The 26,088-nt window shown below is 46.5% G+C and overlaps 1 protein-coding gene across 4 annotated transcripts in view; it reads left to right on the forward strand.

The window, feature by feature from the left end:
* LOC135508443 (protein quaking-A-like) overlaps positions 1 to 26,088 on the forward strand; it is a 136,934-nt gene that overhangs the window by 103,038 nt on the left and 7,808 nt on the right. The window contains exons 5-6 of one of the 4 annotated variants that reach the window (XM_064928629.1): positions 22,554 to 22,641; positions 24,359 to 24,754. In XM_064928629.1, coding sequence (XP_064784701.1) covers positions 22,554 to 22,641; positions 24,359 to 24,754 — 484 coding nt within the window. Of the gene's footprint in view, positions 1 to 22,553; positions 22,642 to 24,334; positions 24,755 to 26,088 lie in introns of all 4 variants that reach the window. The other 3 variants (XM_064928628.1, XM_064928631.1, XM_064928630.1) reach the window with 3 other exon arrangements.

The following is a 26,088-nucleotide window of genomic DNA, read 5'->3' on the forward strand; positions in this document are numbered from 1 at the left end:
CAGCACATTCCCAGGGTTTCTGTCCACACATTTTGCCTGTCCCTCCACTACCATGCACTGGGATTGGTAGATGGCAGGGAAGAGGGAGAAACTGGTGTGAGTCAATAATGTCTTTGCTTTAGCGTGAATGTGCAGTGTTTATCGATACAGAAATGGGCACACAACCAGTAAACTCCCTTCTGTAGGCTTAAACTAAGTTACAGAAGTAGCATGTGTTGTGTGCTCGTTTGATTCCTTTCTTAGAATCCCCCCCCCCTCTCCCAAACCTTAATTAGGACTGTCTCGCTGAGAGTGGATCATAAAGAGGAAACACAGGCATTCCCTCGCTGCACCAGTTTATCATATCCGCTCGTGTGCCAGGATAACATTGTCGATGTATAATTTATAACTCCAGACATCTTTTGTTGTATGTTTACTTTGGTTTCCTAGCACTTAACATGCCTGCTCGCCCAATGTTCCCTCGCCGTCTGGGGTTTGGAAAGCCTGCCTTTCACCACTGTATCCTCCATTAAAGTACCTTGTTTCTGTGGCCCAGAGGCCTTCAGCAGTTAATAGCAAGTATTTGATGCCACACACGAGGCCAGGCGTCTTGTATAACTAACAGGTGGTTGCCAAACTAGAACCCTTTTTTGTTGGTTATGGTTAAAACCTTTTTCTACCATGTATAGTGTAACGAAACGATATGTAACAGGCATGTTTAATTCTGGTCAAGGAACATGTCAATGACCCTGACATTTGCATGTGGTGCACTGGTGAAGTCAGCCTTGGCTCGAAGTCCCTTCACCTGCTGGCTCTGCCTGCAGTGGGCCCATATGTACATCCGTCCTGATTAGCTCTCATACAGGGCACACAGGTGGTAGGGACTCTGAGAAGTGGCCTTCCTGTGGAGGAACAGGCTGGTCTCCCACTCCCTATGTGGAGGGCCTGTCACTCAGTCGTTAATCTGCCAGCCCTGGCCTCTCACACTGTGAAACCCCCTGGAGAAGGTTCTGGAACCTGGCGCTAACAGCCAAATCCTTCATCTTGAGGTATGCAGAGCGAGCTAGTTCCAGTCATCAGCTGAAAAAAAAAACATTCTGAAGATAAAGCAGTGTTGTGTGTATAGCTTTTTTTAATAGTTCTGATTAGAATCGCAGGCAAATTGGAAATGCAGTGTTTAATTTTTTTTTACAGAAAATTGGTGCGATACTGAATGACTCTTTTCTCATCTTTGATGAAATGGGATCTTATGTGCAAGTTTAGAGAGTCTCAGTGTCTCTAGTGGTATCAGTGATGCTCCAGGAATGTCAACAGTCTCTAGTGATATCAGTGATGCTCCAGTAATGTGAACACAGTCTCTAGTGGTATCAGTGATGCTCCAGTAATGTGAACACAGTCTGTAGTGGTATCAGTGATGCTCCAGTAATGTGAACACAGTCTGTAGTGGTATCAGTGATGCTCCAGTAATGTGAACACAGTCTGTAGTGGTATCAGTGATGCTCCGGTAATGTGAACACAGTCTCTAGTGATATCAGTGATGCTCCAGTAATGTGAACACAGTCTCTAGTGGTATCAGTGATGCTCCAGTAATGTGAACACAGTCTGTAGTGGTATCAGTGATGCTCCGGTAATGTGAACACAGTCTAGTGGTATCAGTGATGCAGTTGAAAGGAGGGCTTCTATAACTGGAGCTTTTCGAAACTACAGACAGATGACATTTGAGGAGATGCTGGTATTTGCATGAATGAGCCAGGAGTCAGAGACACTTCTGCAATGGAAGAGACATTAACAGCCTTCATTTCCACGCTCCCACTGTCCCCACATCATCGGGAATCTGGTCACTAACTCGGCGAGAGAGAAAAAAAATGCAACGTCAGTGAAAGATTCATATCGCAATAATAACGTGGCTGTGTGGCATCATTCAGGTGAGAGCTCCACCAACCTGCTGAAACGGATGGTCGGGGAGCGAAGAGAAAAGGCAACGAGGCACAAACAGTCAATTAGACGTGAGGCCACACCGTCGCCGCACCAACTGGAAGGCTCAGTTTCCCCTGTCAGGCTCTGTCCCTAGTCTGGTGGAAACGGTGGAAAGTCACTGCGACTGTAAAGTTAGCAGACCCACACAAAACCTGCCTGATTTGTCAACCAGTCACCGACCGTAGCCTTTGCGTTCAGGTCTAGTGAGAAGTTTGGTCCCAAATGAACCTCCCTGACTGCACCTCCGTCGCTCTCTCTTTGAAGGTAATCCTAATCCTTATAGCTGGAGAGACCCTAACCCTTACAGCTGGAGAGACCCTAACCCTTACAGCTGGAGAGACCCTAACCCTTACAGCTGGAGAGACCCTAATCCTTATAGCTGGAGAGACCCTAACCCTTACAGCTGGAGAGACCCTAACCCTTACAGCTGGAGAGACCCTAACCCTTACAGCTGGAGAGACCCTCACCCTTATAGCTGGAGAGACCCTAACCCTTACAGCTGGAGAGACCATAATCCTTATAGCTGGAGAGACCCTAACCCTTACAGCTGGAGAGACCCTAACCCTTACAGCTGGAGAGACCCTAACCCTTATAGCTGGAGAGACCCTCACCCTTATAGCTGGAGAGACCCTAACCCTTACAGCTGGAGAGACCCTAACCCTTACAGCTGGAGAGACCCTAACCCTTACAGCTGGAGAGACCCTAACCCTTAACGCTGGAGAGACCCTAACCCTTATAGCTGGAGAGACTCGAACCCTTATAGCTGGAGAGACTCGAATCCTTATAGCTGGAGAGACTGTAATCCTTATAGCTGGAGAGACTCTAATCCTTATAGGTGGAGAGACTCTAATCCTTATAGCTGGAGAGACCCTAATCTTTATAGCTGGAGAGACCCTAATCCTTATAGCTGGAGAGACTCTAATCCTTATAGCTGGAGAGACTCTAATCCTTATAGCTGGAGAGACTCTAATCCTTATAGCTGGAGAGACTCTAATCATTATAGCTGGAGAGACTCTAATCCTTATAGCTGGAGAGACTCTAATCCTTATAGCTGGAGAGACTCTAATCCTTATAGCTGGAGAGACTCTAATCCTTATAGCTGGAGAGACTCTAATCCTTATAGCTGGAGAGACTCTAATCCTTATAACTGGAGAGACTCTAATCCTTATAGCTGGAGAGACTCTAATCCTTATAGCTGGAGAGACTCTAATCCTTATAGCTGGAGAGACCCTAATCCTTATAGCTGGAGAGACTCTAACCCCTAATCCTTATAGCTGGAGAGACTCTAATCCCTAATCATTATAGCTGGAGAGACTCTAATCCTTATAGCTGGAGAGACTCTAATCCTTATAGCTGGAGAGACTAACCCCTAACCCTTATAGCTGGAGAGACTCTAATCCTTATAGCTGGAGAGACTCTAATCCTTATAGCTGGAGAGACTCTAACCCCTAATCCTTATAGCTGGAGAGACTCTAACCCCTAATCCTTATAGCTGGAGAGACTCTAATCCTTATAGCTGGAGAGACTCTAATCCTTATAGCTGGAGAGACTCTAACTGGAGAGACTCTAATCCTTATAGCCCTAATCCTTATAGCTGGAGAGACTCTAATCCCTTATCCTTATAGCTGGAGAGACTCTAATCCCTTATCCTTATAGCTGGAGAGACTCTAATCCTTATGGCTGGAGAGACTCTAATCCTTATAGCTGGAGAGACTCTAATCCTTATAGCTGGAGAGACTCTAATCCTTATAGCTGGAGAGACTCTAATCCTTATAGCTGGAGAGACTCTAACCCCTAATCCTTATAGCTGGAGAGACTCTAACCCCTAATCCTTATAGCTGGAGAGACTCTAATCCTTATAGCTGGAGAGACTCTAATCCTTATAGCTGGAGAGACTCTAACCCCTAATCCTTATAGCTGGAGAGACTCTAATCCCTTATCCTTATAGCTGGAGAGACTCTAATCCTTATGGCTGGAGAGACTCTAATCCTTATAGCTGGAGAGACTCTAATCCTTATAGCTGGAGAGACTCTAATCCTTATAGCTGGAGAGACTCTAATCCTTATAGCTGGAGAGACTAACCCCTAACCCTTATAGCTGGAGAGACTCTAATCCTTATAGCTGGAGAGACTCTAATCCTTATAGCTGGAGAGACTCTAACCCCTAATCCTTATAGCTGGAGAGACTCTAACCCCTAATCCTTATAGCTGGAGAGACTCTAATCCTTATAGCTGGAGAGACTCTAATCCTTATAGCTGGAGAGACTCTAATCCTTATAGCTGGAGAGACTCTAACCCCTAATCCTTATAGCTGGAGAGACTCTAATCCCTTATCCTTATAGCTGGAGAGACTCTAATCCTTATGGCTGGAGAGACTCTAATCCTTATGGCTGGAGAGACTCTAATCCTTATAGCTGGAGAGACTCTAATCCCTTATCCTTATAGCTGGAGAGACTCTAATCCTTATAGCTGGAGAGACTCTAATCCTTATAGCTGGAGAGACTCTAATCCCTAATCCTTTTTGCTGGGGAGAGAGGAGATGCTGCTGTATGTTCTGCTTCTTCCACCTACAGTATGCCCCCTCCCCAGGCCTCGACACACTGTGGTGTGTGTGAGGGGTAATTATCCACCACACGACTCTGGCCCGGCCCGGGAACTGCTAGGGCTCGGCTCAGGCAACTGAGGATGCCCTCGTACCCGGCTCAACGGCGAGGTGGATATCGATCTCCATGTCTCGCTCTTCTCTTTCTCTCTCTGTGCCTGTGTGTTTAAGCAGGGAAAATGGAATTGTGTAGAGCTCAGCATTTGGAGGCCCCCGAGTCCCCCTTTTAAAAATCAGCCTCCCAAATGTGATGCTTTACTTTGCCAGATAACGCTGCACAATCACTTCAACCCCCAGCAGCTTCCCAGCTCAGTCTCTCTCTCCTTCAGTCTCTCTCTCCCCTTCTCTCTTTCACATCAACGCCTGGCAACGCATCATGGAACGCCGCTCATTGAAGTTTGGGCTTGGCGTTGTGTGTATGATATTGAGCAGGCGCCTCCTCTCAGGGGTAATAAACCAAGCCTCCTGCTTCCCATTGTCTCATCTGCTTGTTTTACACCCTTGTATTTTGTCTGAGTGCACCACTGCTTGTCCCATAGGGGAATACAGCGTTGGCATTCGCTTCAGCCAGCCACTGAGACAGTGGCCGATGCCCGTAATACTCATCACGTTGACTCACGACCTTCCCCGTGTCCTTGACTACTGAGGGATCGCTGCCTCAGAGTTTGGTCCCCGGGCCAGTCCAATGATCGGGGGGGACTTTGCCTGGCAACCAGCCCCGTTGCTGTATTGTAGCCTATCAGCTGATCCCCTCGGCTCGTGGTCCCGGCTCAGCCCGACATTTACTGATTTATTTTTCATCCTCGTCACGAGATAACTTTGTTCCACCATCAGAATTCCCCCACGTCTCCTTTCTAGACTCATCTGCCCAATCTCGCCCAGTCCAGAGGGCAGCAGCCTGCCATGGGGGAGGGCTGAGGGTTAGGTGACGGCTCTCATCAGCTTTGACTCAGAATCTCGGAATCTGATTCAAATCCGGCAGTATTTAAACCTCCCCAAATCAGCCATAGCTAAATCCCTTAAAGATATTCCTGTCTCAATTGGACTGCATTAAAGGATCACAGGAACAGAACAAAGACGCGGAGGATGGGAGGGAGGGGGAGAGGAACAGGGGGAAGAGGGAGAGAGAGAATCTCAAGGGGGGTTTACTGCACGTTTTTGATAACATGGATCTCTTTAATGTTCACTCACTTCAGAATTGTTTTGTTGTCTCACTTCGTCCTGTTAGCTGGTAATATCTTGTTTGTCGAGGCGCAGGCAAATACACATTCATCATCTATACATCCAAACCCTCTTCAGTCTGTGTATTTATGTAACCTCTTATTTTTTTGTATTTTTTTTTGGCGTCCCGTTACATATCTCTCTCTTTCCGAGATTATATACCAGGATGTAGCCAAACTTTCCAGTTTCCTATCCAGAACTGTTCTCTCTCGTGTGTGCGTGTGGTGGTGGTGGTGGTGGTGGTGGGGGGGGGGGTAAAGTAAAGGGAAAAACATCTCTTCTCTCCTCAAATTCTACCTTGGTAACGAGCCACTGTCTGCATGTCAGGCAGCCCTGAGCACTGCAGGATATTGATGGGGCTGCTGCTGAGAACCAAGGCTGCCCTCTCCGGCCCAATAAAAGCTCCTAATAAGCCCCATACATCCAGCCTGCACAGTGACGGGGCCTGCCAAATCGTTGCACAGCTATGCTAATGCTAATTCTCCCCACAACTTTCCCTCCAAAAAGTTAGTCACTGAAACATGTGACTGGAGTCTGGATCAGGAGCGGGGGGGCGTAACACCTCTGGGTTGAGTTTATAATCTGACTAACTGGTTTGGGTTGATTCTAATGACTGCAAGGGGGTTTAACATTGCTAATGTAGCAAGGGGGTTTAGCATTGCTAATGTAGCAAGGGGGTTTAGCATTGCTAATGTAGCAAGGGGGTTTAGCATTGCTAATGTAGCAAGGGGGTTTAGCATTGCTAATGTAGCTAGGGGGTTTAGCATTGCTAATGTAGCAAGGCGGGTTAGCATTACTAATGTAGCAAGGGGGTTTAGCATTGCTAATGTAGCTAGGGGTTTAGCATTGCTAATGTAGCTAGGGGGTTTAGCATTGCTAATGTAGCTCGGGCTAGGCTAAGTTACTGATGTGTCTTTTAAAAAGGAAGGAGCTGAGCAGCGTTCTGTGAGTGAATGTAGGGTTTGGTTTAGATGGGCAGTACAGAGTAGTGTTGCAGGCGATTGCGTCGTAAGTCTATTGGGAGACTAATGGTGAGTGTTGGAAAATTGCCTTTGAATTGTGCGGCACGATTTGAAGTGGGGACTAAACTGTGGTTTCTCTCTGCTTTTCACTTAAATGATACTTTTTTCACAGGACTTTTTCATGTTTCTTGTCTGTGTGTTGTAAGTAGTTGGTTTATTGGAAGTAGAAGCTTTAGTGGGCCTTTCTCTGCTTTGTATTCTTCAGCTCTGTTTTTACACCCTAGGGGTTGAACGTGTTTTCTATTATTCCAGTTTATTTGGTTACTTTTTGGTGTTTTCAACTTTCAACAAATGTCCAATTTCCCTCTTGCCGTCTCTCGGTCTCCTCTCTCTTTCTCGGGGTGTGGGTGTGTCTCTCTTTCTTTCTCTCTCGGTGTGTGTGTGTGTGTGTGTCTCTCGCTCGCTCGCTCGGTGGGTTTGTGTCTCAATTCAAGGCGCTTTATTGGCATGGGAAACGTATGTTAACATTGCCAAAGCAAGTGAAATAGATAATATACAAAAGTGAAATAAACAATACAAATTAACAGTAAACATTACTCACAGAAGTTTCAAAAGAATAACGACATTACAAATGTCATATATATATATATATATATATACAGTGTTGTAAAGATGTACAAATGGTTAAAGTACAAAAGGGACAATAAATAAACATAAATATGGGTTGTATTTACAATGGTGTTTGTTATTCACTGGTTGCCCTTTTCTTGTGGCAAAAGGTCACAAATCTTGCTGCTGTGATGGCACACTGTGGAATTTCACCCAGTAGATATGGGAGTGGGAGGGGGGGTTTCAAATTCTTTGTGGATCTGTGTTATCTGAGGGAAATATGTGTCTCTAATATGGTCATACATTGGGCAGGAGGTTAGGAAGTGCAGCTCAATTTCCACCTAATTTTGTGGGCAGTGAGCACATAGCCTGTCTTCTCTTGAGAGCCAGGTCTGCCTACGGCATACTTTCTCAATAGCAAGGCTATTGAGTCTGTACATAGTCAAAGCTTTCCTTAAATTTGGGTCAGGTATTCTGCCACTGTGTACAGTTGTTTTGAGAATGACACAAATATACATTTTCACAGTCTGCTGCCTCAGTTTGTATGATGGAAATTTGCATATATATATATATAAATATATATGAGTGATCAGATTAATTGCAAAGTCCCTCTTTGCCATGCAAATGAACTGAATCCCCCAAAAATATTTCCACTGCATTTCAGCCCTGCCACAAAAGGACCAGCTGACATCATGTCAGTGATTCTCTCGTTAACACAGGTGTGAGTGTTGACGAGGACAAGGCTGGTTGAGTTCAAATAACAGACTGGAAGCTTCAAAAGGAGGGTGGTTCTTGGAATCATTATTCTTCCTCTGTCAACCATTGTTACCTGCAAGGAAACGCATGCCTTTATCATTGCTTTGCACAAAAAGGGCTTCACAGGCAAGGATATTGCTGCCAGTAAGATTGCATATAAATCAACCATTTATCGGATCATCAACAACTTCAAGGAGAGCGGTTTGATTGTTGTGAAGAATACTTCAAGGTATCCAAGAAAGTCCAACAAGCGCCAGGACCGTCTCCTAAAGTTGATTCAGCTGCGGGATTGGGGCACCACCAGTACAGAGCTTGCTTAGGAATGGCAGCAGACAAGTGTGAGTGCATCTGCACGCACAGTGAGGGGAAGACTTTTGGAGGATGGCCTGGTGTCAAGAAGGGCAGCAAAGAAGCCACTTCTCTCCAGGAAAAACATCAGGGACAGACTGATACTCTGCAAAAGGTACAGGGATTGGTCTGCTGATGAGTCATTTTCTCTGATGAATCCCCTTTCTGATTGTTTGGAGCATCCGGAGAAGACAAGGTGAGCGCTACCATCAGTCCTGTGTCATGCCAACAGTAAAGCATTCTGAGACCATTCATGTATGGGGTTGCTTCTCAGCCAAGGGAGTGGGCTCACTCACAATTTTGCCGAAGAACACAGCCATGAATAAAGAATGGTACCAACACATCCGCCGAGAGCAACTTCAACTTCTCCCAACCATCTAGGAACAGTTTGGTGATGAACAATGCCTTTTCCAGCATGATGGAGCACCTTGCCATCAGGAAAAAGTGATAACTAAGTGGCTCGGGGAACAAAACATTGATATTTTGGGTCCATGGCCAGGAAATTCCCCAGACCTTAATCCTATTGAGAACTTGTGGTCAATCCTCAAGAGGCGGATGGACAAACAAAAACCCACAAGTTCTGACAAACTCCAAGCATTGATTATGCCATAATGGGCTGCCATCAGTCAGGATGTGGCCCAGAAGTTAATTGACAGCATGCCAAGGTGGATTGCAGAGGTCTTGAAAAAGAAGGGTCAACACGCAAATATTGACTTTTTGCATCAACTTCATGTAATTGTCAATAAAAACCTGTGACACTTGTGAAATGCTTGTAATTATACTTCAGTGTTCCATAGTAACATCTGACAAAACTATCTAAAGACAGTGAAGCAGCACACTTTGTGAAAATTAATATTTGTGTCATTCTCAAAACTTTTGGCCACGACTGTAGTCTGTTTAGGGCCAAATAGCATTCTAGTTGGCTCAGTTTTTTTTGTTATTTCTTTCCAATGTGTCAAGTAATTATCTTTTTGTTTTCTCATGATTTGGTGGGTTCTAATTGTGTTGCTGTCCTGGGGCTCTGTGGGGTCTGTTTGTGTTTGTGAACAGAGCCCCAGGACCAGCTTGCTGTGTTATGGAAGGTTTGGGAATCACTTCCTTTTAGGTGGTTGTAGAATTGAAAGTCTCTTTTCTGGATTTTGATAATTAGTGGGTATCGGCCTAATTCTGCTCTGCATGCATTATTTGGTGTTTGTCCCAGTTTGTGAATTCTTGGTTGGTGAGCAGACCCCAGACCTCACAACCATAAAGGGCAATGGGCTCTGACTGATTCAAGTATTTTTAGCCAGATGCTAATTGATATGTTGAGTTTTATGTTCCTTTTGATGGCATAGAAGTCCCTTCTTGCCTTGTCTCTCAGATCGTTCACAGCTGTGTGGAAGTTACCTGTGGCGCTGATGTTTAGGCAAAGGTATGTATAGTTTTTTGTGTGCTCTAGGGCAACGATGTCTATAGATGGAATTTGTGTTTGTGGTCCTGGCGACTGGACCTTTTTTGGAACACCATTATTTTGGTCTTACTGAGATTTACTGTCAGGGCCCAGGTCTGGCAGAATCTGTGCAGAAGATCTAGGTTCTGCTGTAGGCCCTCCTTGGTTGATGACAGAAGCACCAGATCATCAGCAAACAGTAGACATTTGACTTCAGATTCTACTAGGGTGAAGCCGTGTGCCTTCTCTCCCTCGGTGGTTGTCTCTCGCTCTCCCTCTCTCTCTCGGGATCTCTCTCTCTCAGGTCTCTCTCCCGGGTCTCTCTATAGCCTGGTGAGTTCTTGATAAGTTGTCTTGGCGCGGTGACTAGAGTAATCACTATTCTCCAGATGTTAGTTTGGGAGGGATGGGACGGAGGGAGGAATTTGGGGAGGAAAAGATGAGAAAAAACAGCTGCCCGTATTCAGGCACCCCACCCCCCTCATGCTCAATGTGAAGTCATTAGTACCTCAACGCACTCCCCAGATACGCCCTTTGCCGTTCCTTTACTTTCCCTTACATTCTCTCTCCCTGCCTCAAGGCCTCCCTGACCAGTCTCTGTTTACACTTGTGGTAATTGGAGATGTTTGGAAGGCAACCTGACCCGCGCCCAGCTTCTCCCCTCCACGTTATGACTGGCAGCTTAGACCAGGGAAGAAAAGCAGAGGAGCCCACTGGGGGGAAAGGGATTGTTTTCTCCCTACTTTCCCTGTATTTCTCTCTGGCTTTCTCTCTGTTCCCCCACTCTGTCTCCCTCCCTCTGCTGTATGTCACGAAAGCAGGGGCCCCTGCCAGACGTTAGCAAACGCTTTTGAGTCAGCATGGCAGACATGAGCAAACACACCCAACTCCGTCAGGACACCTTGGTCTGTTTATCTGAGAGGGACAACGAGTGAGGGATAGGACAAGGGTGTGGCTTTCCAAACATTTTGATACACCCATCTGTTGCTACAGCCAAACTGTCCACACAAATCACCACAAGCAAAGACTGTTTATTTGAACGTGTTGAAATCTTGTTTCATTTTTCGTGGGATTTTCCAGTCCTATGATGTTCCTGGAGTCATTTGTCATTGTTTGTGCTTACGGCTCCTCTCTCTCTCGCGCTCTCTCTTCTCTCTCTCTCTCTCTCTCTCTCTCTCTCTCTCTCTCTCTCTCTCTTCCTCCCCCTCTCTCTCGCTCTCTCGCTCTCTCTCTGGCTCTCGCTTCCTCTCTCTCTCGCTCTCTCGATTCCTCTCTCTCACTCCCTCGCTTCCTCTCTTCCTCTCTCTCCCTCTCTCCCTCTCTCACTCCCTCTCTGTCAGACTGTGTGTGAGAACATGAGTGTGATTTATGACGCCTCAGGTAACCTCATCCGTTGGGCTGTCTGGTAGGCAGGGGGACAACTTGTCTGTCATCCCCATCCTCCCCGATAGCTTCTACCTCTCCACAGATTTAACACATAGGCCTCATTGATTGAATCTGATAACTGTGAATAGAGCAGGTGTACTCAGTGTCTTTAGCTGCTAGACAGTGAGTGTCTCTGTCTGTCTGTGACGGTAAAGGGGGAAAGTTTCACTCCTTGTCCTCAGTGTTTGTAAACCATGTATCTTTTCTCTCGGGAATCAGACAGCCCGTTCTCTCTCAGACAGATGATTCCCCACACACACACACACACACACACACACACACACACACACACACACACACACACACACACACACTCGGCATCCTGACAGCCATCCTGAATGTTTAATGAGGAAACCGGGAGTGAGCTGTGCCGACTCAGGATTGTGTTAATTGTGATGGCTATGTGGTCACATGGACGTCAAGGTAATCTCTAGTCCCCTCAGCCTGGCAACATGAAACGTACATTCAGTCTTCAGGAAAGTCTCCGTCCCGTCAAAGTTCACCCACTGCTAGATAGTAACAGACAGTAGACGCCCACTGTCTGTAGTCTTAGTGTGATCCAGCCCTCAAATCAATCAATACAACCATTAGTATACTAATAAGTTCTATTTGTAATGGGCTTTCATTAATGTACACAACATAATTACTGCCTTGTGTTGTTTCTGAAGGGACTAATGGGGTGGAGTAAGTTGACCTGCTTCCATGTGGCCGTTAGGGAGATTTTCTAACAGTCTGCTATGAAGAAAGAGTTATGCTATGAAGAGCTGTGTCAGCTGGATTCCTGAGCGGTGTGCCTGACTTTCTGTTTGCCTCCACACACACACACCACACTTTCTGTTTTCATCTCTCCCGCACACACACCACCTTCCTAGCAGCATCTGTATACCCTTCCCTCTATGTGGCTTTGCGCCCCTCATAACAGCAGAGCTGGAGAGATGTTGATAGTGACACCACAGTCCCAGGAGTCTCTTTAACCCTCCCAACCTCCAAATCCATCATCCACAGCCCCCTCTCCTGTCCCTATCTGCGTGTGACTCTCTTGCACACATCCTCCAGCATGCATTGTGCTAATTGAGTCCCGGCCCGATGACCGCCCACTCCCTCTTAGCCACAGCTCTATCGCTTTGTTTGTAAGCACAACAAACACACACACACACCTAGGAAAACCAGCCATGCCTCTCCTCCCTCTGAAAGGGAAAACAACTAGCAGCCTCTCACCTTTTTTTCCAACTCTCATTATTGGACCTGCATTTAAAAAGGTCAGCCACGTCAGCTGCAAGGGGAAAACACCCAGTGCTTCTTCAATCTCACCCGCCAAACTCTATCCGCTCTCCAGTTTCTACATTAAACGGTGTGCTGTAACAGCGATAAAAAGCGTGTTACCGGCAAAACACACAGTAGGCCTTTGTGTTTGGGATGGAGGGTAACTTCGCAGGCGCTTCAGACATACTTTTATATGGGTCTCTCTGTTAATACGGACTCCTTTCTCTAACAACTGAGCCAGGGTCAGATTCTACTCTGCCGTGCGATGTCTGGTTCCTCAGAAATGCTATTGTTTTTGTCACTGAAATGCAACCGAATACCCGGCACAACCTTGCTGTGACGGTCTCCGTTTTGGCTTAGTCTCTTATTTTGTAAAAATGTTTTGGTCTAACATCAGCCTTGGCTCAGATCCAAACTGGCTGACACAGATCGGGGCCAAAAAGCGAGCATCGAGAAAGGGAACCAGCTGTCCCTTTCATGAGAATCATTTGCGAAAATGTTCTCAGACTTGGGAGAAGCTGTCTAGAAGGTGGTTAGGGTTACGATCTGATTGAATTAGTGATGGTAAACAGAGAAGGCAGGCAGACGACGGAGGATCTAATACAATGGGCAGCTAAAGATGTTCACTCTACCGCAACCACCTCTGGCAAGTGTTTAAGAAGCTAAAAAGGCCTAAATGGTTCCTCTGAGTGGGCTCTGTGTGGAGCGTTTAAACAGCTAATTAGCAGTGATTTTAAGCCCATTTCCAGGTTGAGGAGTCCATGTTAGCGTTAGCCATTCTCTGTGAACATAGCTAATTAGGCATTCTGCTCAGCAGGCCTAGTATCTCACCACCTCTGAGGCTGGGGAGGTTGTTGTAATAGCCACTGAATGGGCCTGGGCACTAGCTGAATGCTCTTATTTAGTGGTGGCACTAGCTGAATGCTCTTGGTTAGTGGTGGCACTAGCTGAGTGCTCTTGGTTAGTGGTGGCACTAGCTGAGTGCTCTTGGTTAGTGGTGGCACTAGCTGAGTGCTCTTGGTTAGTGGTGGCACTAGCTGAATGCTCTTGGTTAGTGGTGGCACTAGCTGAATGCTCTTGGTTAGTGGTGGCACTAGCTGAATGCTCTTGGTTAGTGGTGGCACTAGCGGAATGTTCTTGGTTAGTGGTGGCACTAGCTGAATGCTCTTGGTTAGTGGTGGCACTAGCTGAATGCTCTTGGTTAGTGGTGGCACTAGCTGAATGCTCTTGGTTAGTGGTGGAACTAGCGGAATGTTCTTGGTTAGTGGTGGCACTAGCTGAATGCTCTTGGTTAGTGGTGGCACTACCTGAATGCTCTGTGGTAGTGGGGGCGGTAGCTGAATGCTCTGTGGTAGTGGGGGCGGTAGCTGAATGCTCTGTGGTAGTGGTGGCACTAGCTGATTGTTCTGGGTTAGTTGGTGGCACTAGCTGAATGCTCTGTGGTAGTGGGGGCGGTAGCTGAATGCTCTGTGGTAGTGGGGGCGGTAGCTGAATGATCTGTGGTAGAGGGGGCGCTAGCTGAATGCTCTGTGGTAGAGGGGGCGCTAGCTGAATGCTCTGTGGTAGTGGGGGCGGTAGCTGAATGCTCTGTGGTAGTGGGGGCGGTAGCTGAATGCTCTGTGGTAGAGGGGGCGCTAGCTGAATGCTCTGGGTTAGTTGATGGCACTAGCTGAATGCTCTGTGGTAATGGGGGCGGTAGCTGAATGCTCTGTGGTAGTGGGGGCGGTAGCTGAATGCTCTGTGGTAGTGGGGGCGGTAGCTGAATGCTCTGTGGTAGAGGGGGCGCTAGCTGAATGCTCTGTGGTAGAGGGGGCGCTAGCTGAATGCTCTGTGGTAGAGGGGGCGGTAGCTGAATGCTCTGTGGTAGTGGGGGCGGTAGCTGAATGCTCTGTGGTAGTGGGTGCGCTAGCTGAATGCTCTGTGGTAGTGGGGGCGGTAGCTGAATGCTCTGTGGTAGTGGGGGCGGTAGCTGAATGCTCTGTGGTAGTGGGGGCGGTAGCTGAATGCTGTGGTAGTGGGGGCGGTAGCTGAATGCTCTGTGGTAGTGGGGGCGGTAGCTGAATGCTCTGTGGTAGTGGGGGCGCTAGCTGAATGCTCTGGGTTAGTTGATGGCACTAGCTGAATGCTCTGTGGTAGTGGGGGCGGTAGCTGAATGCTCTGTGGTAGTGGGGGCGCTAGCTGAATGCTCTGTGGTAGTGGTGGCACTAGCTGAATGCTCTGTGGTAGAGGGGGCGCTAGCTGAATGCTCTGTGGTAGTGGGGGCGGTAGCTGAATGCTCTGTGGTAGAGGGGGCGCTAGCTGAATGCTCTGGGTTAGTTGATGGCACTAGCTGAATGCTCTGTGGTAGTGGGGGCGGTAGCTGAATGCTCTGTGGTAGAGGGGGCGCTAGCTGAATGCTCTGTGGTAGTGGGGGCGGTAGCTGAATGCTCTGTGGTAGTGGGGGCGGTAGCTGAATGCTCTGTGGTATAGGGGGCGCTAGCTGAATGCTCTGTGGTAGTGGGGGCGGTAGCTGAATGTTCTGTGGTAGTGGGGGCGGTAGCTGAATGCTCTGTGGTAGTGGGGGCGCTAGCTGAATGCTCTGTGGTAGTGGGGGCGCTAGCTGAATGCTCTGGGTTAGTTGATGGCACTAGCTGAATGCTCTGTGGTAGTGGGGGCGGTAGCTGAATGCTCTGTGGTAGTGGGGGCGCTAGCTGAATGCTCTGTGGTAGTGGGGGCGCTAGCTGAATGCTCTGTGGTAGTGGGGGCACTAGCTGAATGCTCTGTGGTAGTGGTGGCGCAAGCTGATTGTTCTGGGGTAGTGGTAGCGCAAGCTGAATGCTCAGGGGTAGTGGGATGGCTCTAGCTGAATGCTCGGGGGTTGGGATGAAGCTAGCTGAATGCTCGGGGTTAGTGGCGGCGCTAGCTGAATGCTTGGGGGTAGTGGTGGAGCTAGCTGAATGCTCGGGGGTTGGGATGAAGCTAGCTGAAAGCTCGGGGGTAGTGGTGGAGCTAGCTGAATGCTCGGGGGTAGTGGTGGAGCTAGCTGAATGCTCGGGGGTAGTGGTGGAGCTAGCTGAATGCTCAGGGGTAGTGGTGGACCTAGCTGAATGCTCGGGGGTAGTGGTGGAGCTAGCTGAATGCTCGGGGGTAGTGGTGGAGCTAGCTGAATGCTCAGGGGTAGTGGTGGACCTAGCTGAATGCTCGGGGGTAGTGGTGGCGCTAGCTGAATGCTCGGGGATAGTGGTGGCGCTAGCTGCTCCGTATTTCAGTAATTTACAGTACAAAGTCGTGGGAATGATTTATCCACCAAAATACATGGTGATTGTATTTCTTTTGACCGCCTTCCAATAAAATGTGAATATTTGGATGTTGGAGAAAAGCTGTTGCCTGAGACCAGGCACTGCCACTGATGTTCTCCTCCTCTGAGGAGGAGGTCAGAGCCTTGGTCTCCTCCTCTGAGGAGGTCTTAGATTAGAGCCTTGGTCTCCTCCTGTCTCTGAGGAGGTCTTACATTAGAGCCTTGGTCTCCTGTCTCTGAGGAGGTCTTACATTAGAGCCTTGGTCTCCTCCTGTCTCTGAGGTGGTCTTACATTAGAGCCTTGGTCTCCTCCTGTCTCTGAGGAGGTCTTACATTAGAGCCTTGGTCTCCTCCTGTCTCTGAGGAGGTCTTACACTAGAGCCTTGGTCTCCCCCTGTCTCTGAGGTGGTCTTACATTAGAGCCTTGGTCTCCTCCTGTCTCTGAGGAGGTCTTACATTAGAGCCTTGGTCTCCTCCTGTCTCTGAGGAGGTCTTACACTAGAGCCTTGGTCTCCTCCTGTCGCTGAGGAGGTCTTACATTGGAGCCTTAGTCTCCTCCTGTCTCTGAGGAGGTCTTACATTAGAGCCTTGGTCTCTGCTTCTGATTTACTGGCACATTGAACCTTGTTGACGCCGTAGTTTAAGAACTTAAATAAATGACTTAATATGTGAATTTCTTTATGCATCTTCGCCGTTGCTGGAAATGCATCGTTTTGGTAGCAACTACAGTTCTCATCTTTCTGTGGGTATCATTTTTATTTGTCATCAACCTTAGTGGTTTAAGTCTGCCCCACTGCGGAAATCTAATTGGCATAATAATAAAATCCCATATAATCCTGTCAGTTTATAGCTAGAGATATTTTTTGTAATTGCCTTCATTGTTGTATTGCATTCATCTCAATCCACTGCATCTGCCTATGTAACACTTCTGTATCTGCGGTGAAAGGTGTCAGCGCTAGAGAGGTGTTTGTCAGACGATGAGACATCCCCAAAATCATTATTCTCACAAAATCGTCTGTAGCGTCAGAAGGGTTTGGCCTACACTATTTAAGGGAAAGGGGGATAACTAGTCAGTTGTACAACTGAAGCATTCAACTGAAATGTGTCTTCCCCATTTAACCCAACCCCTCTGAATCAGGGAGGTGTGGAGGGCTGCCTTAATGGACATCCCGGGAAACAGTGGGTTAACTGCTAGGACCCCTCCATGGAAAGATGTGACTCACAAGCGCAATGATTTTCTCAGTTTTGCTTTATGACCCCCCACAAGCGTCTTGGGACTTGTCTGAAGTCGGTACAGCTGATCTGCCAACTTCTGTCTGTAGTCTGAACAGTTTGGGCTACACCCTAATATATAACACTCTAATACCCCTCCTTGGAAAGGTGAGACTCCCCCGAACACGTACATGTTGGTTGTTTTGCTCTACGATGCCCACAGGACTCTCAATACACGTACGAAGGTATATATGGAGACTGTTTAGTGACACAAATAAGGGGTTCAATACATTTTTCCTGATCTTATATCTCTCAGATTTGGTATTTTATTAGGATCCCCATTAGCCGTTGCAAAAGCAGTTGCTACTCTTCCTGGGGTCCACACGACACATCACATAATCTAGAATGATATAATACAGAATGACATAATACAGAACATATATAGACAAGGACAGAACTACATAAAAAAAATGAAAGGCACACGTTGCCTACATATCAATACACACAAACTATCCAGGTCAAATAGGGGAGAGGCATTGTGCCGTGAGGTGTTGCTTTATCTGTTTCTTGAAACCAGGTTTGCTGTTCACTTGCGCTATATGAGATGGGAGTTCCATGCAATAAGGGCTCTATACAATACTGAACGCTTTCTTGAATTTGTCCTGGATTTGGGGACTGTGAAAAGACCCCTGGTGGCATGGCTGGTGGGGTAAGTGTGTGTGTCAGAGCTATGTGTAAGTTGACTATGCAAACAATTTGGGATTTTCAACACATCATCTTTATAAAAAGAAGTGATGCAGTCAGTCTAGGTCTCTCCTTGCAGCACTGAACCACACGACTGGACAATGATCAAGATTAGACAAAACTAGAGCCTGTAGAACTTGCTTTTTGGAGTGTGGTGTCAAAAAAGCAGAGCATCTCTTTATTACAGCTGGACCTCTCCCCATCTTTACAACCATTGAATATATATGTTTTCACCACGACAGTTTACAATCTAAGATAATGCCAAGTAATTTAGTCTCCTCAACATGTTCAACAGCCACACCATTCTTTACCAGATTCAAATGAGGTCTAGAATTTAAAGAATGAGTTGTGCCAAAGACTATGCTCTTAGTTATAGAAATGATTTGATGTAGGACAGACTCTTCAGAACCAACTTCCTTTTGATTTTCTTTGCGGGGGACTATCTGTTCCATGTAGTGAATCTGTAATTCAATACGTTTCTATGGGCTACTAGCAGTAAGGTCCAAAACATTTTTTCATCAAATCATTTTTATATTTTTTGGATACTTTAAGGGGTCTTAAAATTCTAAATCAAATAGCAAAATGATCCTTGGTATGGATTAGGTTGCACATCACATCAAAATATCTTGAATCGTGCATTCTTGCTGGACATGTTAGATGAAACAACGTATTTCTTGAGTAGTCTACCATCTCACTAATCTGTTACAGTGTAAAGCACAGTGAATGAGTTTATAGCGTGATTTAACTGTTTTTTTCCCCTATTGCCTGATTCCTCTGCGGAAAATTGGCGTGACCAAATCATGAGCTGGTGCTGAAACTGAAAAGGTTATTGGCACCAGTACCGCCAGGGGAAAATGTTAGTCTGGAGCCCTGTCTGTGAAGCGTTTGTCTGTCTGAAGTAGGGCTGCACATTTAGGGGAATATTCTGTGGGAATTAAAGGGAATATATGGGGATTAATGGAAATATATGCAAATGAATATTAATACCATTTAAATGTAGATGTTTTTTTGCATTGGATATATTTACCATATCATATGGAGACAGAAACATAAACATTTTACCTTATCATAAGCAGACATAATTGCAAATGATTAAATCCTTCCAATAGAAATAGAATTAAAACGATTTAATTACGAATTGAACTTTAATTAAATGAGTTGACTCTTCACATGGTAGGATTTCACTAAACAACAAAAGAAAGGGAATATTGAATGATCCCCAATGATCCATCACATCTCCCAAAAATGTTTTCAACATACAGTGGGGCAAAAAAGTATTCAGTCAGCCATCAATTGTGCAAGTTCTCCCACTTAAAAAGATGAGAGGCCTGTAAATGTTCATCATAGGTACACTTCAACTATGACAGACACAATGAGAAAAACAAATCCAGAAAATCACATGGTAGGATTTTTAATTGATTTATTTGGCCACCGACAAATAAGCAAGATTTCAGGCTCTCACAGACCTGTAACTTCTTCTTTAAGAGGCTCCTCTGTCCTCCACTCGTTACCTGTATTAATGGCATGTGTTTGGACTTGTTATCAGTATAAAAGACAACCTCAAACAGTCACACTCCAAACTCCGCTATGGCCAAGACCAAAAATCTGAGTTTACATTGGCGCGTTACGTTCAGTAGTTCTAAAACATGCGGTGATTGTGCAGAGAGCCTTTACGGAGAAAGCGAACCATGCAATAATCTAAGTATAGCCTTTAGACAACAACGCAGCCAAAAAGATACCCGCCATATTGGGTAGTCAACATTACTCAGAAATAGCATTATAAATATTCCCTTACCTTTGATGATCTTCATCAGAATGCACTCCCAGGAATCCCAGTTCCACCATAAATGTTTGATTTGTTCAATAATGTCCATCAGTTATCTCCAAATATCTTCTTTTGTTAGGGTGTTTGGTAAACAAATCCAAAAGCGCGCTTAGGTCTCACCGAACATCGGACGAAAAGTTCAAAAGCTCCGTTACAACCCGTAGAAACATGCCAACCTAAGTATGGAATCAATCTTTAGGATGTTTTTAACATAAAACTTCATTAATGTTCCAACCGGACGATTCCTTTGTCTGTACAAATTAAGTGGAACATAGCTACCTTTCACGTGAGCGCGCCAGACCGAGGCTGTGGCACTCTGCCAGACCGAGGCTGTGGCACTCTGCCAGACCGAGGCTGTGGCACTCTGCCAGACCGAGGCTGTGGCACTCTGCCAGACTGAGGCTGTGGCACTCTGCCAGACCACTCGCTCAAAGAGCTCTCATGAGCCCCTCCTTTAGAGTAGAATCCTCAAAACAGGTTCTAAATACTGTTGACATCTAGTGGAAGCCTTGGGAAGTGAAACATAACTAATATCACCCTGTATCTTCAATGGGGGCTGAGTTGAAAAACTATAAACCTAAGATTTCCCACTTCCTGGTTGGATTTTTTTCTCAGGTTTTGCCTGCCATACGAGTTCTGTTATACTCACAGACATCATTCAAACAGTTTTAAAACTCCAGAGTGTTTTCTATCCAATACTACTAATCATATGCATATATTAGCCTCTGGGACAGAGTAGGAGACAGTTCACTCTGGGCACGCTATTCATCCAAAAGTGAAAATGCTGCCCCCTATCCCAAAAAGGTTAACTTCCTCGGGAAATTTTCAGGGAATTTACCAGAAAGTTTCCGACCCTTTGCAACCCTAGTCTGAAGCGTAGAGGTGAGGTCTGGGGGCCCGTGTCTGTCTGTAGCACAACTCAAATCAGCCTTGTCTGTCTGTTTGCAGCAGCCTTGTCTGTCTGAAGCCTCGTTTATCTCTCTGTCTGCTTCAATCACACCGGTCCTTCTTTATTACGATCTACTTGGAAAAGCACTGGGTTTCTACTTTGTTGTCATGGTTATGGAGTGTTTAGCAGCTTCGGGGGGGTGCTGCTTAATTGCTTTCCATGAATAATTGAACTTGCCTAATTTGGGGGATAATGACAGTGACACTGCTTATGTATGTATTTATTTATCCAGACATTAATTGACAGGACTGACATTAGCTGGGCTTTTATTGCACATTTGATTGTGCACAAGGGGGAGATTTATTTTTCTCTGTAATTATCTCGCTGATAAGGCAGTGGTTTATGCATGCGTTTTCCCCTGCCTAATATCTGTAAGCGATTCAGGAACAAAATGAGATGATGCAACATGACCATGGTGTTGTAACTCTTCTCGATACCTTCCTCTCTCATGCACCGTGCTTATGGAGAACTAGCTGTAGGTTTATTCATTAGGAACCAAACGGAACAGGAAGGGGCCAACCTGAATTTGTTCAATAGAAACTTGTTTTCGTTTCAAAAGGTGTCCTCTAATGTTTACACCTCTGGACGTATGTCAAATCAAATCAAATCTATTTCTATAGCCCTTCGTACATCAGCTGATATCTCAAAGTGCTGTACAGAAACCCAGCCTAAAACCCCAAACAGCAAGCAATGCAGGTGTAGAAGCACGGTGTCTAAGAAAAACTCCCTAGAAAGGCCAAAACCTAGGAAGAAACTTAGAGAGGAACCAGGCTATGTGGGGTGGCCAGTCCTCTTCTGGCTGTGCCGGGTGGAGATTATAACAGAACATGGCCCAGATGTTCATAAATGACCAGCATGGTCAAATAATAATAATCACAGGCAGAACAGTTGAAACTGGAGGTGGACTGGGGACAGCAAGGACTCATCATGTCAGGTAGTCCTGAGGCATGGTCCTAGGGCTCAGGTCCTCTGAGAGAGAAAGAGAGAATTAGAGAGAGCATACTTAAATTCACACAGGACACCGGATAAGACAGGAGAAGTACTCCAGATATAACAAACTGACCCTAGCCCCCCGACACATAAACTACTGCAGCATAAATACTGGAGGCTGAGACAGGAGGGGTCAGGAGACACTGTGGCCCCATCCAATGACACCCACGGACAGGGCCAAACAGGAAGGATATAACCCCACCCACTTTGCCAAAGCATAGCCCCCACACCACTAGAGGGATATATTCAACCACCAACTTACCATCCTGAGACGAGGCCAAGTATAGCCCGCAAAGGTCTCCGCCACAGCACAACCCAAGGGGGGGCGCCAACCCAGACAGGGAGATCACATCAGTGACTCAACCCACTCAAGTGACGCACCCCTCCTAGGGACGGTATGAAAGAGCCCTAGTAAACCAGTGACTCAGCCCCTGTAATAGGGTTAGAGGCTGAGAATCCCAGTGGAACCGGCCAGGCAAAGACTTAAAGGTTGAGTAAAGACTTAAAGGTTGAGACCGAGTTTGTGTCTCTCACATGGGTAGGCAGACCATTCCATAAAAATTGAGCTCTATAGGAGAAAGCCCTGCCTCCAGCTGTTTGCTTAGAAATTCTAGGGACAATTAGGAGGCCTGCGTCTTGTGACCGTAGCGTAGCGTACGTGTAGGTATATATGGCAGAACAAAATCAGAGAGATGGGTAGGAGCAAACCCATGTAATGCTTTGTAGGTTAGCAGTAAAACCTTGAAATCAGCCCTTGCCTTGACAGGAAGCCAGTGTTGGGAGGCTAGCACTGGAGTGATATGATCAAAAATGTTGGTTCTCGTCAGGACTCTAGCATTCTAGCAGCCGTATTTAGCACTTGTCTGTCCCTATACCCCCCCCCCCCCCACACACACACACTTGCAATAGGGACACAGCACAGTAACATGTCTTGACATGACTGAAGGGACTTGTTAACTGACCTGTTGATTTGTTTGTTGCTCCAGGCGGAAGGAGAGGATAATCTGAAGAAGATGCAGCTGATGGAGCTGGCCATTCTCAACGGGACGTACCGAGACACCAACATCAAGACACGTACGCTTTACAACCACACACACACACTACACAAAGGTCCTGTTTGGATCCACATTGACTAATGTTACACACCAACGCTTATCATTAATCGTCTTAATCCATTTGTTATTGTATTAATCACTTAGAACCTCACAATAACCACTTAGAACCTCACAATAACCACTTAGAACCTCACAATAACTACTTAGAACCTCATAATACCCACTTAGAACATCACAATAACCACTTAGAACATCACAATAACCACTTAGAACCTCACATAACCACTTAGAACCTCACAATAACCACTTAGAACCTCACAATAACCACCTAGAACCTCACAATAACCACAGGGAAGAATAGATGCTCACGATATACAGTTAACTGTGTGCCTCTGCCTCATGTTTGTAGTCATTTTAGTGTTTTTTTTATTTTATGAACTTATGCACTTTGCTCTGAAATGTTGTCCAAGATGTCCGACCCATGTATACCTACCTACTAAAACCACCTGTATTCAAGTAGATCAGTTCCCCCTCTCTTTCTCCCGCTGGTTCTTCTCGATGTGCCCTTTTCCCCCCTCCCATATGGATGCAATCACAGTTTGCTGCAATGTCGGGGTGGCTTCTATATGCCTTCAGCGCACTGCAGAAATCACTCGCTCATCTCTGCATGACGTAGTTCACGCATCTGTTACAAACACTGTTCAGTTTTCCCATCTCCAAAGTGTTTCTTTCTTTGGAATTCATCCCACCCAGACTTCCCGCAGTCCTGCACTTTCATGTCTCTTTGATGGCTGCTTGAAATTTGTCACAATTTACTGTTTACATTATTGTTATTATTATTATTATTGTTATTATTATTATCATGATATTAGTAATGTTTTGGGCATTTTTTCAGTCCAAAAATTAATGGCTTGTTTTGAAATAAACATCTAATTTGTAAATTGTGAAATGATTTGACTTGGCAGACTGGTTTTCTCAGCTGTGTTGCCAGACCTGCGATACTCCGCATGAATTAGTCACCGAGTCACATGTAAAACATTGATCCAACCGCCCCCGCTGTCTGTGATGTTCACCATGTCAGAACATTTGCAAATGCTAAACAATTTGAAAAATCTTTCGGCGATTTATTTTGTCAGCCAACCAAAATGGTCTTACGGTCATGTAGCGGAGTGGGGGGCATCAGAACAGTTTTTATAGTCTGGCAGATTTCAACTAGTCTGTCCAAAGCAGGGCTTCATTGGCCCAGAGAGTCGTCCAATAGACTGGATTGTATTTGTGGGGGATTGACGTGATCCTCCCATTGGTGCTTATCAGAAACGTTCACGCCATCTCTCCTCTCCATGGCCACCGGCTCCATTTCTGTTGGCTTGTGCCGTCAGCAGTACATGAATTCGTAGTTGTCATGGTGATTGGTATGCTTAATATGGTCTGTGCATTGGTGTTGAATGTTTTCGCTTTTTATAGTTTGGTATGGGGTTCTTTTATTATTTTCTTGTTTACTTAATTTTTTGTTTGCTGGTTCACCGTGATCATTGCATGGTCTAATTTTCCTTTTTTCACCCCTCCCCACCTTCTCCCCCCCCCCCTTTTCCTACTTTTTGTGTTTTCCAACTCTCGCTTCTCCACCTGTGATTTTGGTCAACCGCACCACCATCTCTACCCCCTTGTCTTGTATCTCTCTGTCTTTCTGTCTTTTACTCTTCTTATGGCAGACCCCCTTGCGTTCTCTCTTGCAGCGGCGGCCGCCGCCGCTCAGGGCCCCCGTCTAATGCAGACCCCCCAGGGGCAGTTGATGGCCCCCCATCAGCAGATGAGGCCCCCCACACCGGCAGGGCCCCCCATCATGAACATCATCCGACAACCCCAAATGCAGGGCATGTTACCCAATGGCACCCCAACCCTGGTGCCTCCCTCGCCGGACGGCGGCATCCTCTACGCCTCCCCGTACGACTACCCGTACGCCCTGGCGCCCACCTCCCTGCTGGAGTACCCCATCGACCACAGTGGGGTTCTAGGTAAGCGACCCTGGGGCCTGGGCGGCGGCCCCTTTAGCCCCGGACAGGAGGGCAGCTTGTTTTACCCTGGGTTTTTGGACGCGGCTTCGATGAGCCACGGTCAGGACTTGTTGAAAGGTAAATATGTCGTATCCAGCTGAAAAGCAGGCTTGTTATGGGTGTGACCTTATGACCTGACAGCTGAACAGGACTAATGTGCTAACAAAGGGCAAAGGGGGACAGGGATTTTTTGTTTTAGCTCATCTCCCCAGCATCCTTTTCCTGGCTCAGGTTTAGTTTGACATTTTAGTCATTTAGCAGACACTCTTATCCAGAGAGACTTACTGCAATGAAGTGCCTTGCTCAAGGGCACATCGACCGATTTTCACCTAGTCGGCTCTTGGATTCGAAACCAGCGACCTTTCATTTAATGGCCCAACGCTCTTAACCACTAGGCTACCTGTCGTCTCCTCTCTGTTCTGCAGCTGTCGTTTTACTCCCGTGCAGTATGAGTTGCCTTGTCTGAAGACACTCTGGCAGGGACATGCTTGTGTTGCACGCTCTAGCTGTGTTATGCTCTCGCTAGCGGCAGATTCAGTCTGGCGGTGGATCCCCCCGGATTTCATCAGCTTTTGAAATGAGTATTATTTTTTTCTCAGCTTGCTCTGTGCTCCGGCCTTGATGCCAGTAGAAAGTCCCCTTTGTCCCGGTGGGGATGTTCATTAAATTCACTCTTCTCATTTTTCCCATTGGCTCAGTTTTCACACTCTTGAACTTCAACTTAGTACGAACCACCAACATTCCCCAGTCAATATGTCAGCCGTGGGAATTACATTCCGTAGGTGCGGGTGTGTCTGCACGCCGGCGCTCAAAGCAATATTCCGTGGAAGAAACATTTAGACGTGACTGACGATAATATCTCACATTTTATGGAGGCTGTCGCCCTCTAATTTGACCAAATAATGACTGTTTGCCACGGCATGCCTTGTCAAGTTTTGACAGCGGGCCCTTTCCTGTTTGTGTCGCTGCCTTAATGACATGCCTGAGGTGTTGATCCTGACATGAGATGGCTGATACACAGGTGCCATGTTAGCTGACCCCGTGTGTCCGTGAAAGAGGTGCCTGGGGGAGCTGTTCTGTAGTACAGAACCTACTGGATTTTCTCTCTGATTTGGATGGGACAGCAGCTTAGTGCGTTTTATTTACTGGCCCTATTGATCGCCGCCTTCAGCAACAGAGAGCCACCGGAACACAACATGCATCTGGCTCTGTCAGACCTGCTGAGGAGTCTGAGGAAACTTCTGGACATCTGGTGCTGCAGAGTGGAATGTGGGCGGACTGGCTTGGTTATCAACCAGAGCTGTGAAACGTCACACAGCTTGCCTGCCTTCCCTGCCAGGATAGATAGATATTAGTGTGAGGGCTGTTTGGCTGTTCCAAATGAGATGTAACTGTCACTGGCTTAATCCACC

This window comes from Oncorhynchus masou, chromosome 21 (genome assembly GCF_036934945.1).
Source record: "Oncorhynchus masou masou isolate Uvic2021 chromosome 21, UVic_Omas_1.1, whole genome shotgun sequence".
Lineage (NCBI taxonomy): Eukaryota > Metazoa > Chordata > Actinopteri > Salmoniformes > Salmonidae > Oncorhynchus > Oncorhynchus masou.